Source organism: Lampris incognitus, chromosome 12 (genome assembly GCF_029633865.1).
Source record: "Lampris incognitus isolate fLamInc1 chromosome 12, fLamInc1.hap2, whole genome shotgun sequence".
Taxonomy (NCBI): Eukaryota; Metazoa; Chordata; class Actinopteri; order Lampriformes; family Lampridae; genus Lampris; species Lampris incognitus.
In genome coordinates, this window is record NC_079222.1 from 28,762,796 (window position 1) to 28,779,307 (window position 16,512).

General features: G+C 43.6%; 1 protein-coding gene across 1 annotated transcript in view; it reads left to right on the top strand.

Moving 5' to 3' along the window:
• The first annotated feature begins 267 nt into the window (after nucleotides 1–267).
• antxr1b (ANTXR cell adhesion molecule 1b) overlaps nucleotides 268–16,512 on the top strand; it is a 36,102-nt gene continuing 19,857 nt past the window's right edge. The window contains exons 1-10 of the mRNA XM_056290282.1: nucleotides 268–777; nucleotides 6,463–6,534; nucleotides 6,642–6,710; nucleotides 6,806–6,890; nucleotides 6,999–7,032; nucleotides 7,237–7,316; nucleotides 8,139–8,207; nucleotides 8,371–8,451; nucleotides 8,592–8,652; nucleotides 10,100–10,198. Of these exons, the coding sequence (XP_056146257.1) occupies nucleotides 623–777; nucleotides 6,463–6,534; nucleotides 6,642–6,710; nucleotides 6,806–6,890; nucleotides 6,999–7,032; nucleotides 7,237–7,316; nucleotides 8,139–8,207; nucleotides 8,371–8,451; nucleotides 8,592–8,652; nucleotides 10,100–10,198 (805 nt within the window). The 5' untranslated portion in view covers nucleotides 268–622. The remainder of the gene's footprint in view (nucleotides 778–6,462; nucleotides 6,535–6,641; nucleotides 6,711–6,805; nucleotides 6,891–6,998; nucleotides 7,033–7,236; nucleotides 7,317–8,138; nucleotides 8,208–8,370; nucleotides 8,452–8,591; nucleotides 8,653–10,099; nucleotides 10,199–16,512) is intronic.

A 16,512-nucleotide genomic window follows, 5' to 3' on the forward strand; every position in this document is an offset into this window, starting at 1 on the left:
CCAACTCCATATTAATGCCAATGGTTTTGAATAATATTTTCAGCAACCACATATGGGTGTGATGTTTAGGTGTCCACATAGTTTTGGCCATGTAGTGTAGCTGAGGTTCAGTGCATTGTGCAGTATGTACCATTGTTTACCACTGAGGGGCACTGATGCTCAGGATGTAATATGAGTATTAAGTGGAAGAAGGTAGAAACACACAAAGAAAGATCAGGAAAAAAAATTGCCTCAGCAAAGTTGCAGGGAACTATAGGTAGTAAGATGAAAGAAGTTAGCAAAAAGCGTACACCACAAATTTTGGCTAACACTTCTTGGTTTGTGTAGGTCTGCGAACTCATGAAAAAGTATGCTAAAAAAGACTGAAGTGGGGAGGGAGAGAGAGCAGATCCCTCTCACTCCATGTCTGTCTCAGCAGCTTCACCCCTCCTCTCTCGGCACACATCTGCTGCTGTGAAGATGGGATACTGATCCAGAAGGGAAAATTTTATGTCTGGAGTCCTGCCTTAAAGGCATGGCTGGCTGCATTGAAGTGCCGTGAGATAGAGTAGCTCAAAGACAGTATTTTGAATTTTTTACTTCCCTTTGGTTTGAGTTTGTGTTTTCTATTAAAGTTGGGGTAATGTCCCAGTGCTGGGGCAGGAAGACACTGCTTGGTGTGGAACTGGGCATACTGGTCTTTCTTTTGGTGGCAGGTAATGCAGTACAGAGCCATGACAGGAGGGAGGCAGGGTCTTCCTGCTATGGAGGATTTGACCTCTACTTTGTTTTGGACAAGTGAGTTTTCCTATTCTTGCTTGATTTTGCATAAAGTCAGCTTAAGTTTAATGTATGCATGGGAAATGTAATTTATGCATGCATTTAATGTATGCATGGATTTAATGTATGCATGTTCAAGCTGTTTCTGACACAACACAAGTGACAGCATCAGTCAGATTGTGTGACCGGTGTTAGATCACCGGTTGTGGTCGTTATGCAACTGTATGGTTTATAAGGTTGGGGATATCTAATATTCTGTTGACACCCTTTACTGGTGCATTGCTTTTCATTGGCTTTGTTCTCCTCACTACATGTTGTATTTATTTGCCTTATGTGTTCTGTGAAGTCTTTGTGTGTTTAAATGCTGCTGCTGCAGCACAACAATTGCCTCTCTGGGGACAAATGAAACGTACTTGGCTTGACTTGACTTGACTTGACTTGACTTGACCTGCAGTTAGCTGAGAGCTTCACTTCGATGCATGATGAAACGTTTCCCCAACTAAACTTTGGGTCCAGATGAACTGATTCAACTTTTCGGGCATCAGTCAGATTGCTCTCCAGAGGAACAAAGCCATTCCCCATGCATTAAGAAGTTTGACAGCATCTATAACTGCAGCTTCAGGATATTCAGTGTAGAACCATTCATGGAAATGATCATTGATTCATTTTCTATACTTTATCCAGAGGTACAACATGCGGCGCTCCAGACTAAGGAAGGCAAGAGGCACAGTAGAAAAAAAAGAGAACCACGTTGATTCAGTCATATTCTGATATGGTGGCATGGTGGCCCGGTGTTTAGCACTGTCGCCTCACAGCAAGAAGGACCTGGGTTCGAACCCCAGGCCGCCCCAGGTCCCTTCTGTGTGGAGTTTGAATGTCCTCCCCGTGTCTGTGTGGGGTTTCCTCCGGCTGCTCCGGTTTCCTCACACCATCAAAAAGACATGCATGTTAGGGTTAATACTCCTGCCTGTGCACCTGAGCAAGGCAATGGAAAGAAGAACTGGAGTTGGTCCCCGGGCCGGGCGCTGCAGCTGCCCACTGCTCCTATACAACAGGGTGGGTTAAATGCAGAGAACACATTTCGTTGTAACCTGTACAATGATAAAAATAAAGTGGCTTTCTTCTTCTTCTTCTATAAGTTTTAAAACCAAAACTCTCTACTAGTTAGTGTCGTCATATCCATTAAAACAGCACTCGCACTGGGGCACAATGACGGCTCATCTTTCCATTAAAAAAATGTCACCAGTCCAGTGCTTTCAGCAGCAACCTGTGTGGTCTGACCAACGTTAGGGAGACAGACATATTGGGTTTTATAAAAAAGATCCAAAGAAGAAAAAAGAGCAAATAAAGAATCTGACTCGTTCATTCAACACATAACACATGGTTTTGGCTGACAGCAACAAGTGCCAGCGTGATATATTATCTCTGCTATTTGTAAAACAAATAAATTAAAATATATTTTTTTTAATTTTATAAAAAAAAAAATTACGACGCTTATCCATTTTAATAGCGTTTAGTCAGGTTTGCTTGGGTATTTATGATCAGTAAAAATATCTATACTACGTGTACCATAGGATGTGAACCCGCGTGTTGAACCGTGTCCCTTTTCTTCTAGAAAATACATAAACGTAGTCCAAGAGGAAAAGTCCCCTGGCTGATGCAGTTTTGTCCCTGACTCAAAGTACTCTGCTACCTGCCAGCAGACTCTAGCTGAGAAACTTCAAAAATACTGAGAAAGAGCAGAAATACTGCAGCCTTCTACACAACAACTGTCGGTAGAATAAAGTGCTAGAAGAGTCTTACTGGAGGAGGAAAAAATGCATGAATTGTCCGCACGTGATGATGATTGGCAGAAGAATGTGATCAATAAGCGCGTGATGTGCAGCTGTGTTTATCCCGCCACGCACTCTGCTCTCCGCCATCGGCCCGGTATTTATAGCCGCTTTTACACTTCAAATGGGGGGGGGGGGGGGGCGCGCGCAAAGGTGCTATAGGGTTTATTCAGCTACGCTTAACACTATTTATGTTTCAGCAAAACGCTTTCTAATATTTGTCACAATTCCTAAATACCCTAAACAGTCTTCTGTACAGAAGTACAAACGCCTCGGTTTTCAGCAGCGTGTGTGGGTCTTGCTGTATGAACACGCGAGCTTTCTTTTCAACATCGCATATTGTGTTTACTGAAGCTGGATAAACACTGCAGTTCCCTCACCTGCCATCTCTCCCTTTGTCTCCCCCCCCCCCGCTCTCCCTTTGTCTCTCTCTCACTCCCTCCCTCTCTCTCTCACTGCCTCTCTCTCTCTCACTCCCTCTCTTTATCTCTCACTCCCTCTTGCGCTCCAACTCCCTCTCTCTCTCTCTCTCTCTCTCTCCCTCTCTCACTCCCTCTCTCTCGCTCTCTCACTGCCTCTCTCTCTCTCTCTCACTCCCTCTCTCTTTGTCTTTCTGTTTCTGCCTCTCTCTATATATCTCACTCCCTCTTTCTGTCTCTGCCTCTCTCTCTCTATCTCTCACTCCTTCTCTCTTTGTCTTTCTGTTTCTGCCTCTCTCTATATATCTCACTCCCTCTCTTTCTGTCTCTGCCTCTATCTCTCACTCCCTCTTTCACTGCCTTTATCTCTCACTCCCTCTCACTGCCCCCTCTCTCATTGCCTCTCTCCATCTCTCACTCCCTCTCTCTATCTCTCTCACTGCCTCTCTCTATCTCTCACTCCCTCTCTCACCGCCCCCCCCTCTCTCTTACTGTCTCTCTCTCTCTCTCTCTCTCTCTCTCTCTCTCTCTCTCTCTTTCTCTGTCCAGTACCAGTAGTTTGGCTGAATGCCATTCCACTAGAATAGAAAGTACATACACTATAGTAGTACTTGGTACTAGTAGCTGCTGTTCGCAAGTGAGCTCTTCAGTACAGATATACTGGATAAATATTTAGAATATTTAGTATATTTACACAAAACAAAGCAAAAATATGATCACTGACCAAATGCTATATTTACACAATGATAGTTATTTACAAAAAGCTGTCATATTAATTTACTTTGTGTTTTGTGGGTGTGTGTAGTGCGCTTCAATGTCAAATTCCGGCGATAATAGAATAACAGGGGCAAACCGAATCTCGTCCCAGCTTCAACTTTCCATGCTTGTGCCCATCGAACCGTTTCTCCATTAGAGCCAGATGCTCCAGCGACCAGGATTTTTGGCTGTGTGTGTCTGCACTGGGACGCATATCAGCATAAATGGAAACATAAGTGAGGGAGAAGACGAGCGGCAGTGCAGAGTACGAAAGGGCCTTCAGAAAGTTGGGCTTGTTTACCTCACAAACACAATTTAGCCGCTGTCCTCCTCTCCCTCGTAACTTCTTCTGTGGGTTCTTTTATCTGTCCCGCTAAACACAGCTGAACCGAGAGTGCACAATCTAGTAGCACGAACAACGTAAATGCCATCGGTCCAAATATTATCTATGGTTACATAAGTAATGAACACAATGATCAATAACTATATATATGATTCGAATAAATCGTTTAAGGAAACTAAGGAATACACTTCCACATCTGGGAACACCTTGGCATTCCTCACAGCTGAATGTACTTATATAGTTTACCTGCAGGTACTGCAAGCATGGTTATCTTCCCCAGTCTGATGCAATCCGTTCTTTCATTAACTTCTTGTTTACTCCCATTTTGTTCCCTCACAATTTGACAAGTCCAGTTCTCTGCTCCCCTACCTCCCCGCGTTGGTAATCGTGGAGTGTGTGGACGGCCACACGTGTCCTCCGTTACGCTCGTGGTGCCAGACATTTTTTCCTCTCGCCTGCCAGCTGCAGCTTTCTCCAGGTACACACGTTGCGTGTGGACGCTCATGCTGCTCCCAGGTCCCCCCACACGTGCACAGGCACCCCACCACTTGCAGGAGTTGTACACACATTACTGTGTGCTCCATCACTGACTGAAGCCTTATTATTAAATGTTGCTTTAATTTCATAATATGTGCTGTACCTAAAGGAACTGTGAGGTTGCAATGCCCCCCCCCCCATCATATTAGATCAAAAAGCAGTCTCGGTTATAAGGTTCCAGCTGCAGTGTCAACTTTTATAAATCCCGGATGTGTTTTGTATGTACACCGAATCAGTGTGGAGAAGTAGTCTAACAATAATAACCCAAACCTTATTCCTCCCCGAAGGGAAATTCAGGTGTAGATAGCAGCAAAGAGGGTAAAAGAAGACATCAACAGGGTAGAGTAACAGAGGTAGATAGATAGATAGTAGAGGTCAGTAGAGGATCAGAACAATCTTAACTTTAATACTAACATTAATACTAAACCTAACATTAATACTAACAATACTAAACAACCTCATAGATGTGAGATCAGCATCTATCTATCTATCTATCTATCTATCTATCTATCTATCTATCTATCTATCTATCTATCTATCTATCTATCTATCTATCTATCTATCTATCTATAGCATAGCATAGCATAGCATAGCATATACACACATATGTGAACAGTAGCAACCTGTACGCTGTAAAACAGTACACCATGTGCAACAGTGCAAGGTCTGGTAAGGTCAGGTGAGTCACTAGATCAAGTCAGCCTAATCGTGAGTCAGAGGGCTCAGTAGCGGTCTACGGAGGTCAATGAGTAAGAGTCCTAGTCAGCTTTCTGTAAGCTTTACTAAATTGTTTGTCTCCAACAATTCATATCAGAACCAGGAGCTCATCCTGGGTGAGGTCATGAAACAATATCCATGACTAAGAGTAGGGTATTGGATGGGACACAGAGTGTGCCTGTTATGCTGTTAAAGGCTGATGCCATTTAAATGGCTGATCGCCATGGCTATTGCATTATATTTCTAGGAATGAGCAAGATCAAATATCTGTAATGGTGGCATGAACTCACGTTTGCAGCGGCCTCACCCAGTGCCGGTGTGGGAAGATGGCGGCGCAAACTTACATTTGCACCTGCCTCACCCAGTACCGTCCATGCAGTGTCCTTGTCCATGTCTGCATCTAGGTTTGTGTCTTTGTTTGGTGGCTGGGTGAGCTGGCACTGGAACGGCTGGGAGAGCCTGGTCTGCTGCGTCCTGTGGGCCCAGGTACCACGGCCCTGCCCAGAGCTGCGCCTGAGGAGGACGCACCGAGGCCGGTCTGACAGGACGCGGAAGTAGGGCAGGCTAAGCTAACTTGCTAGCCCATGCAGACCAGCAGTTCCCATAACACCGAGGGCGGTCTGGCGGCGGCCTCGCCTGGCGTTGACTGCGGTGTTTATGGTGTCGTCGTGTGGAGTGCGGGGAGGTGTTTCGAGGGTGTCTGGCTGGGAGAGCTGGCGTTGGATCAGCTGAGGGAGCCTGGTCTGCTGCATCTGGTGGGTCCAAGGACCACGGCCCATGCAGACGGGCAGTTCCGACAGTCATCCTGGCTGGCGTTTGCTCTCTTGGAGAGTGATATGTTGGAAATATGTGTCCTTGTAGTTTGGATATGTGTTTTTGTCTTTGTGTTGCACTGCTGTGGGTTGGGGGGAAATGACAAATAAATGTTCCTGATTCCTGATCTACAGATTGCCCTGATAAACAGATATAGAGATGATTTTTCTTTAAAGTATGTTTGTATTTAATCTATCCTAACTGACTTCTAACCAGTCTTCAGTGGTTACACACAGTAGTCTTCCATCTCCCATGACAACTGTAACTGCGTTAATCTGCCTCTCAGGTCTGGCAGCGTGCAGCATCACTGGAATGAGATTTATTACTTTGTCGACCATTTGGCTCACAAGTTCATCAGGTAGGTCCACTTTGTGCATCAGTATAAAGCAGATAATTTTTTTAATAATACAATTGGAGGATTTTTGAATTGAATAAAAACGTATCGTCTCTTCTTTTTTCCTCAAGTCCTCAACTGCGGATGTCCTTTATTGTGTTTTCAAGAGAAGGATGGATTCTGATGAAACTAACTGAAGACAGGAAAGGCACATTGAAAATATCTTCGTGAACTGTAATAGCATGCATATTTTATTCTGTAGGTTATAACTGAGTTATATTTATGTACACGTGATCAGAGAGCTGATCCGGGCCGGTCTTGAGGAGCTACGCATGGTGCAACCAGGAGGAGACACCTTCATGCACAAAGGTTTCCAACGAGTGAGTCATCTGTTAAGGCTGTGGGAGACTGTTGCAAGTCTGGCAACTTACTGCCAAAATAAGTTGCATTTAATTTATAGCCTATGAATACAAACTTTTTTCTCTCAGGCCAGTGAGCAAATTTACTACGGAACTGGATATGGTGAGTATGTTTTTTTCCCCTCTGTTATCTTTAATCAGGCTTTTTGCAGTAAATGATCTTTATTTATTCATCACAACCAAAGCAATCCCTTTTCATATTTTCATACTTGAGACACCCAAAAAAATAAATTGTGTGCACAAGACTGCTTTTGTGTTACTGTCGAGCAGTTAGTGTATTTTTTGTTCTCTTGTCTTTGATTTTCAGGTTACAGAACAGCCAGTGTTATTATTGCACTGACAGATGGTGAACTGAGGGAGAATGAGTTTGACCTGGCAGAGAGAGAGGTGAGTGATGCTATAAGGGACTTCGGTGAAATTGGGAGTGGAAGCATTGAGACCTGTTTCTCCAAACCGCAAGTAGTCATTTACTGCTGGGGAGACATCCCATAAACTCCCTTTCTAGAAGACTGACACTTGATAACTTTGTTCCTATTTTATCAATGTGATGATTGGTCAATTTCCTCAAATTAATAGAGGATATCAGTGCATCAAGAATTATTTTGACAGGGGTGTCCGGGTAGTGTAGCGGTCTATTCCGTTGCCTACCAACATGGGGATCGCTGGTTCGAATCCCCGTGTTACCTCCAGCTTGGTCGGGCGTCCCTACAAACACAATTGGCCGTGTCTGCGGGTGGGTATGTGTCCTGGTCGCTGCACTAGCGCCTCCTCTGGTCGGTCGGGGTGCCTGTTTGAGGGGGAGGGGGAGGGGGAGCTGGGCGGAATGGAGTGATCCTGCCACGCGCCTGTCCCCCTGAAGAAACTCCTCACTGTCAGGTGAAAAGAAGCGGCTGGCGACTTCACATGTGTCAGAGGAGGCATGTGGTAGTATGCAGCCCTCCCCGGATTGGCAGAGGGGGTGGAGCAGCGACCGGGACAGCTCGGAGAGTGGGGTAATTTGCCGGATAAACTTGGGGGAGAAAAGGGGAAAATTTTTTTTTTTATATAGACTCAGTATCAAGTATCCAATGAAACATTAGCAGTTGGGGCTGTATGCAGTAGTTATTTCCATCTTTTCATGTTTATCATCACCATTGTAAGCATCATGTTTTTACTCACGTGGTGAAGGTGTGGTGAGATGTTTAATGAATCCTGTGTTTCATACATCAGGCTAGCAGAGCACGTCAGTTGGGTGCCTCAGTGTACTGTGTGGGTGTTAAAGATTTTAATGAAACCCAGGTAAGATAACCAGTCAGTCCATCTATCTATCTATCTATCTATCTATCTATCTATCTATCTATCTATCTATCTGACTGTCTGTCTGTCTGTCTGTCTGTCTGTCTGTCTGTCTGCCAGCTTGACTTCATCAATAAATGTTCAGTTGCATGTCGTTTCTTAACAGCTTTGGAAAATAGCTGACAGCAAAGACCACGTTTTCCCTGTGAATGATGGCTTCCAGGCACTACAAGGGATAATTGACTCGGTATGAAAAATATGCTCGTATACTCTGTTTTGATATCACAAAAAGTCCTTTTTTAGATGTATAATTTTTACATAACAGATCATTACAGCTATTTTACGTGCAATTATTTTAGCTTTTTAAGTTTGATTTTACCCATTCAGATTCTGAAGAGATCATGCATTGAGATCCTTGCTGTGGAGCCCTCAAGCATCTGTGAAGGAGGTATTGTAAGGAACGCACACAACAGAAGGGAAAACCACATTCTCTCTTTCACTCTGTCTCTCCCTCTCTCTCCAGCCTTTTATATACAAATTAGATTAGATTGTTCACACGACCAAGGCTGGTGCAATTTGTTTTCGGTACACGTTAAACTCTGCAGCACAATACGCCCATGGGCAAAACAGCAGACACTCCACATATTATCACAAACACATCACACAATAGCAGAAACAAACATTATGCACAACAGTTAGGGGAATGATAGTATGCATGCCAGTGGTGTGTGAGGAGGGGACTATAGGGAGGAATCCAGAGTCCTGATTGCTAGGGGAAAAATGCTGTTTGTGAAGCGTTTAGTCTTAGTGAACGGTGACCTGTAGCGCCTCCCTGAGGGAAGGAGCTGGAAGAGGTGATGAACAGGTTGTGAGGGGTTGGAGATGATCTTCTTTGCTTGCTTTACAGGCCGGTGAGTGTGTAGAGATTCAACTGAGGGAAGTGGGTTGCCTATGATTTTGGATGCCTTGTTGAGAATCCACTGCAATTTTTTTTCCCGTGCCGCCGTACCATACTGGAATAGAAGATGTTATGATGGACTCGATAATAGCTGAGTAAAACAGAACGAGAAGTTGATGTTTGATCCAGTATTTTTTAAGCTGCAGAGGAAAGTAAAGTCGTTGCTGAGCTTTTGCAGGTTATTGCTATGTGTTCCAAGGAATTTAAAAGAGTCAGTGTTGGTGATGGGGTCTCCGTTCATTTGTGTGGGTGTTTCAGGATTCGGCATGCATCAGAAGTCAATAATGAGTTCTTGGGCTTTGGCTGTATTAAGCAGAAGGTTGGTTGTTAGTGCACCAAGTGACAGCTTGGTCTACTGCAGTGTGGTACTGGGATTCATCATTGTTGGCGCTGAGGCCTACAATGGTTGTGTCATCTGCATATTTTATTATTTTCACACAACTGTTCATGGATGTAAAGTGGGTGGTGTAAAGTGAGAAGAGCCAGGGGGAGAGAACACAGCCCCGAGGAGCACCTGTACTGAGGGTAAGAGGGTGTGAGGTTAGGTTATTAACCTTCACCCTCTGTGGCCTGTTCCACGGGAAGCTCCGAATCCAGTGGCATATGGCTGGATTAATGTTCATATCCAAGAGTATGGTAATGAGTTTGAGTGGGTTGATGGAGTTGAAGGCGGAACTAAAGTCTAGGAACAGGATGCTTGTGTAGGTGTTTGGTGAGTCCAGGTGTTGCAGGGCATGGTTGAGGGCTATATGCTAACTGCATCCTCCACAGACTGGTTTGCTTGATAGGCAAATTAGGCCAATACGGTGCTAAATTGTTAATATTTCGTGGAAGTTACGTCACAAGTATGACTGGACATTCTACAAATATGGTTTGAATTCCAAATTAAATGATAATGAATGGACAATACTGCCTATTTTGTCTCGTCCCATTTCAGAGTCCTTCCAGGTAGTAGTCAAAGGGAACGGCTTCTCACATGCCCGGGATGTACAAAAAGTCCTCTGCAGCTTCCGCATCAATGACACAGTAACTCTGAGTAAGTACCATTACGTTTAGTTTAACCGTGTGGTTCTAAGTTTTTATTTACCACTTTCCAGATCACTGATAGTATCTAGACAGACAGTAAATCAAAAAAGAAAATGAAGACTTGTCAGGACTATCTTAAGTTTTTGTCTTTGTTTAATTTCTTCATGTTTGCAAGTGTCATAACTTATGCATACTTGCTGGTAGGACCTGTCAATAGTCCGTAATTATGAATGACATGGTGTTTTCATCGGGTACTCTGACTGGTTGAATAATGATATAATTTCTGTAGAGTATAGTTTGTCTAGATTTTTGCTTTAATGAATTCCTCTGCCAGGCAAAAATAAAACATGATGGGGGACAGTTTTTCCAGTTTCAAATTTAGTGATAAACCTACCAATATAGAAACAACTTACCTTACATTTTTAATGGTATTTTCAAGTTTACAAAGTTTTGTTTGTGTGCTTTTGCTAAAAAATGTATGGGGTGGAAATACAGCATTTTGACAAAAAAAAATCTGCTCATTTAACTATTCATCCTTTATGCTCAACAATCCAATTGAGGGCTGTGAGGTGCTAGACCAGTAAGTGACCTCTTCAGTCTCAACTGACTGTAGGTATCCCCACCCTTATAAACAATACAGTGGCATAACGACAGAACCCACCGACCAGTTTTATATGCAACTATGGGTGTGACCATTAGCTAGAGTTCCATTGGCCATGTGTACTATTCACAGAGTACTGGGGAATGGTTGTGATCATAGCATTGTAAAAAGGTGACAGATGTACCCTCGCTTCAGGGATGGTTGTTCATTCTTCACATAGATGGTCTCTTTGACTCCCCATTCAAACCAGCATTCCTTCCTATCAAGGATGTGCACATCCTCATCCTTGAACGAGTGGCCATTGGCCTGTAGATGGGTGTAGACTGTGGAGTCCTGGACTGACGCGTTAGCTCTTCTGTGTGTTTGAGTACATCTGTCGCCATCTTACAATGCTGTGTTTGTGGGCGTCCGGGTAGCGTAGTGGTCTATTCCGTTACCTATCAACACGGGTATCGCTGGTTCGAATCCCCGGGTTACCTCCGGCTTGGTCGTGTCTGCGGCTGGGAAGCCGGAAGTGGGTATGTGTCCAGGTCGCTACACTAGCGCCTCCTCTGGTCGGTTGCGGCGCCTGTTCAGGGGGGAGGGGAAACTGGGAAGAATGGTGTGATCCTTCCACGCGCTATGTCCCCCTGGCGAAACTCCTCACTGTCAGGTGAAAAGAAGCGGCTGGCGACTCCACATGTATCGGAGGAGGTATGAGAGGCAGAGAGGGTGGAGCAGAGACCAGGACGGCTCGGAAAATAGGGTAATTGGCCAAGTGCAATTGGGTAGTAAAAGGAGGAAAAATTTGAAGAAGAAAAAAAGTAAAAAATGTGATTGCAAATCCTCTGTGAATAGTAAACATTGCCATTGAAATTCTACTTAATGGTCACGGCAATTTGCATAAGAAATCGATGGTAGTTTTTGGTCGTTATGTCACTGCATTGTTTATAAGGGTGGGGGCACCTGCAGTCATTTTAGACTGAAGAGGTCACTTAGGTGAGTGATGAAACGTTTCTCTCTCAATAAACGCTGTGTCCAGATGAACCGATTCAACTTTCTGTGATAAGGCTGTATAATATCTGGGGAAGCCCATTAAGTATTTTATAGGTTACAATCAGATCTAGCATGAAATGGGAGCCAGTGAAGTGAGGCTAGAATTGACGTGATATGGTCAAACGTTTTTTGTTTTAGTTGATATTCTAGCAGCAGCATTTTGAACTAGCTGAAGGTTTTCAGTTCATGTGGCAGGTGGGAAAAAAGTACACTGCAGTAATCTAATCTGGATAAAACAAAAGTCTTAATCAGTATCTCCCCATCAGCCACGGACAGAAAAGGCTGAATTTTGGCATTGTTTCGTCGGAGGACAGAGGGTTTTTTGGCGGTTTCTCTAATATGAATGTCAAAAGATAGGGATTGATCCAAAATAACACCAAGATTTTTGGCTGTGCAACTGAAGGAGGCCACACAGTTTTCAAGAGATACCATTACTTGGTCATAAAGGTGACTTTGTCTTGCAGGGCCAATAACCAGCACCTCAGTTTTTTTTCTTTTTTTTCTTTTCCAGAATTAAGTGGTAAGAATCAGGAACACTTTATTTATAATTTCATTCCATGTACTTGTGTACATGAAATGAAACAAAATATTGTTTCCCCCAGCCCACAGCAGTGCAACACAAAGACAAAAACACATTAAAAAACTACAAGAACACACATATCCAAACTAACACATATATCCAAACTAAACAAAAAAATGAGGGAACGAATGCCAGCCAGGATGACTGTCGGAACTGCTGGTCTGCATGGGCTAGCAGTTAGCTTAGCCTGCCCTGCTTCTGCATCCTGTCAGACTGGTGTTTCCTCTTCGGCCGCCGCTCCAGGCAGGTGCCGTGGCCCTTGGGCCTACGTGATGCATCAGACCAGGCTCCCTCAGTCGACCCCATGCCACCTCTCCCAGCCAGACACCCTCGACACAAATGAACAGCAACAAATAGGGTCAGTTAAGAGAAACAATTTACGCTACAATAAAACATGTGAGAAAACAAACTGGTATCCATTCACAAACCAATGCAACGTTCATCATGAATTTCTGATGCTCAGTTCTCTTCTCAGACAGCTGTACATATTCGGAGCTACTTTTTTGTAGTTGAAGAACTGGTCATACTGCCATATTTATCCGTCAAGTCAGGCAATTATTCTCATATTTGCAGTGAAAAATTAGATATCATCTAACTTCCACGGCCCTGCCCAGAGCTGCGCCCGAGGAGGTAACACCGAGGGCGGTCTGACAGGACACGGAGATGGGGCAGGCTAAGCTAACTGTAAGCCCATGCAGACCGGCAGTTCCGATAATACCGAGGGCGGTCTGGCGGCGACCTCGTCTGAAGTTTGTATTCCCAGGGATACAAACGCAGACTGTGGTGTTTTTGGGGTCATCGTGTGGAGTTCAGGGAGGTGTGTCGAGAGTGTCTGGCTGGAAGAGCTGGTGTTGGATTGGCTGAGGGAACACGGTCTGCTGTGTCTGGTGGGCCCCAGGACCACGGCCCCTGCCCGGAGCTGTGCCCAAACAGGAAACACCAAGGGCAGTCTGACAGGATGTGGAAGCGGGGCAAGCTAAGATAACTGCTAGCCCATGCAGACCGGCAGTTCTGACAGTCATCCTGGCTGGCGTTGGTTCCCTTGGACAGCGACTTTTTTTAGTTTGGATTTAAGTGTTAGTTTGGATATGCGTGTTCTTGTTGTTCTTGTAGTTTTTGGATTTGTGATTTTGTCTTTGCATTTCACTGCTGTGAGCTGGGGGAAACAATATTTCATTTCGTTGATGTTGTTTTAGTTCATGTACTTGCGTACATGAAGTGACATTTTTTGATTCAATACTAGTGACTGCTGCTTTCTTTATGGTGTTTTTATCATTGTTATTACATAGCAGGTCCACCTTTTTATTGTTTTGTTCTCGTGTATTCCAACCCATGGCAGAGGAAGTTTTTTGTATGTATGTCTGTGAAGTGTTTTTAAGTGTGTGTATGTCTGTGAAGTGTTTTTAAGTGATTTTAAGTGTGTGTATGTCTGTGAACCCAAAGACAAATTTCCACGTGAGTGGACAATAAACATGTCTAATATAATCTATTAGCATCCTCTGTCATTGATAGCTTAGGTGGTCTATCTCTTAGGGCCCACCAACCTGGCAGCAACTTCCAAGCATTTTCGTAGATGGGAACCTGGTTAAAACTGAGTTCAAAGTGACATCATGACAATAACAATAATAATAATAATAATAATAATAATAATAATAATAAAGCCCCAAGGCTCTAAAGCACCGGGTTGGCATCCGGCGGGGGTTAGCCTGCCTCATGGGCAGGAGAGGTTCTTTAACCTTGGTCGGTAACTCTCCTAGAGCTGGTATCTTGAAAAAATACTGGTGGTTGTGCAACCTAAAATTCACTAAAACTTTTATTACGGAAACTCGTATTACCAGATATTCATACCGCATCGGTTGTCGCGCGGGTTACCAAGGATCGCAATCTTCAGTGAGGAACCAGGCTGAGATCTAAAAGTGTGCTACTGGAACAAACTCTACCCAAAATGCACCTGAGGATCACCACACCGAGGACATTCCTCAAAGAGGCCCTCATGTTGCACCATCTCAAAATCCCACTAAAGCCAGTCGACAGAAATGGTCTAGGGAAGAGTACAAAGAAGTCATGGAAGCCTTCTACACTGCTTCCTTCAACCCAAAAACATCTGTAATTCAAAGCACCTATGACATCTGGCATGCCAATAACCCCACAAACAGGCTAAATCTAGACGCCAACAAACTTGCAAATGTCCGCCGTGATATCGTCAATAAGAAAAGACTAACCGAAATGGAGCTGCAAGCCATCCAAGCAGGAGTAAAGCAGAGAGATGAGAATGTTGAACCTGATGAGAGGGATACAAACACAGATCCAGAAGAGCAAAATGAAGATACACACAAAAATGAGAGAACTGATAAGCCAGGTGACCAAAAACCACTAAACAAAGATGAACAAGATGAGAAAGTGAGTGAAATGAAAGAAAGCATCCTTAGAAAATACGAAATAGCCAAAGAAACCCCAGTAGGCCAGAGACCACCAATTCCAAAGATAAAAAGTGATCAGCAGTCAAAATCAGCCATAGAAATAGCAAACAAAGCCATCAACCAGATCAAAGACCAACTCCCAGAAGTGCTGTCCCTCACAGACATTAACCACCTTGTCTATACAACTGCCTCTGCCATCACTGAATCACTGGGCATCAAACAAAAGAGGAAGAACAGACCAAGAAAAGATAACCAATCAAAATGGAAAAAGAAAATTGAAAGTGAAATAGGGGAGACATATCTACACTAAATGAGATTAAAAATGAGAAACCAGTCAAAGAAAAACGAAAAAGAGCACTAATCAGGAAACACAACTTCAAACAGAAAGAGCAACAGCCATTGAAACTAACAGCCATTGAAAAATTGAAACAACAACTACAAGCAAAAGCCAACGAGTGAAAAGGTACGATAAGAGACAAAAGTTCTTCCACCAGAACAAAACTTCCAAAGAAAACGCAAAGAAATTCTATAACGAACTAGGGAAAAGGTCGGTTGAGGTCAAAGAACCCCCTAAAATTGATGAAGTAGAGAAATTCTGGAGTAACATCTGGGAAAAACAAAATAATTACTAAAAAACGCTGAATGGATTGGCCAAATAGAAACAAAGAACATCCAAACAAACCAACAAGAATGGCCACAAATAACCCTAGAAGAAACAAAAACAGCAATACAGAAGTCCAGTAACTGGAAAGCCCCTGGTAATGACGGGATAGCGAACTTCTGGATCAAGAGCTTGCCATCTTTACACCAAGATCTTACAAACGCCTACAATGGATGCATCAGCAACCCAGAAACATGCCCTGAATGGCTCACAACTGGTACCACTTACCTACTTTCCAAAACAGAAGGCACCAAAAACCCTAAAAAGTATTGTCCCATCACATGTCTCCCTACAACCCACAAGATCTTAACATCCATCATCACTGGGAGAGTTTACAAACACCTGGAAGAAAACAACATACTTCCCATAGAACAAAAAGGGTGTCGAAAAGGGAGATATGGCTGCAAATACCAGCTTTTAATAAACAAGGCCATCATTAAGGAAGTAAAAACGAGGAAGAATAATCTGACAAAAGCCTGGATAGATTATAAGAAGGCGTTCAACTCTGTACCCCATGACTGGATACTAAAATGTCTTGGCATCTACAAAATATCACCAATCCTTATCCAGTTCCTACAGCAAATATGGACCAGTGGAAAACAACCCTTGTTCTAAACTACACAGATGGGACGCTACATTCAAGGCAGATCAACATCAATAGTGGCATATTTCAAGGCGACTCTCTTTCTCATCTCCTCTTTTGCGTAGCTCTTTCTCCACTATCCTCCCTCCTGAACAACACCAGCTATGGTTATACTACAGGTTCATGCACTATTAACCATCTAGTCTACATGGATGACCTGAAAAGCTTTACCAAGAATGACCAAGAACAAATTGGCCTTTTGACCATCGTAAAAGGCTTCAGTGATGACATCAAAATGGCTACATTCAAAAAAGGAAGCTACATTCAAAAAAGGAAAACTTACCACCACCGACAACATCCAAATTGACCTAGACACCACCATCCAAGACCTAGAACAAGAAGGCACATACAAATACCTGAGAGTGAATGAAGGGGATGGGATAC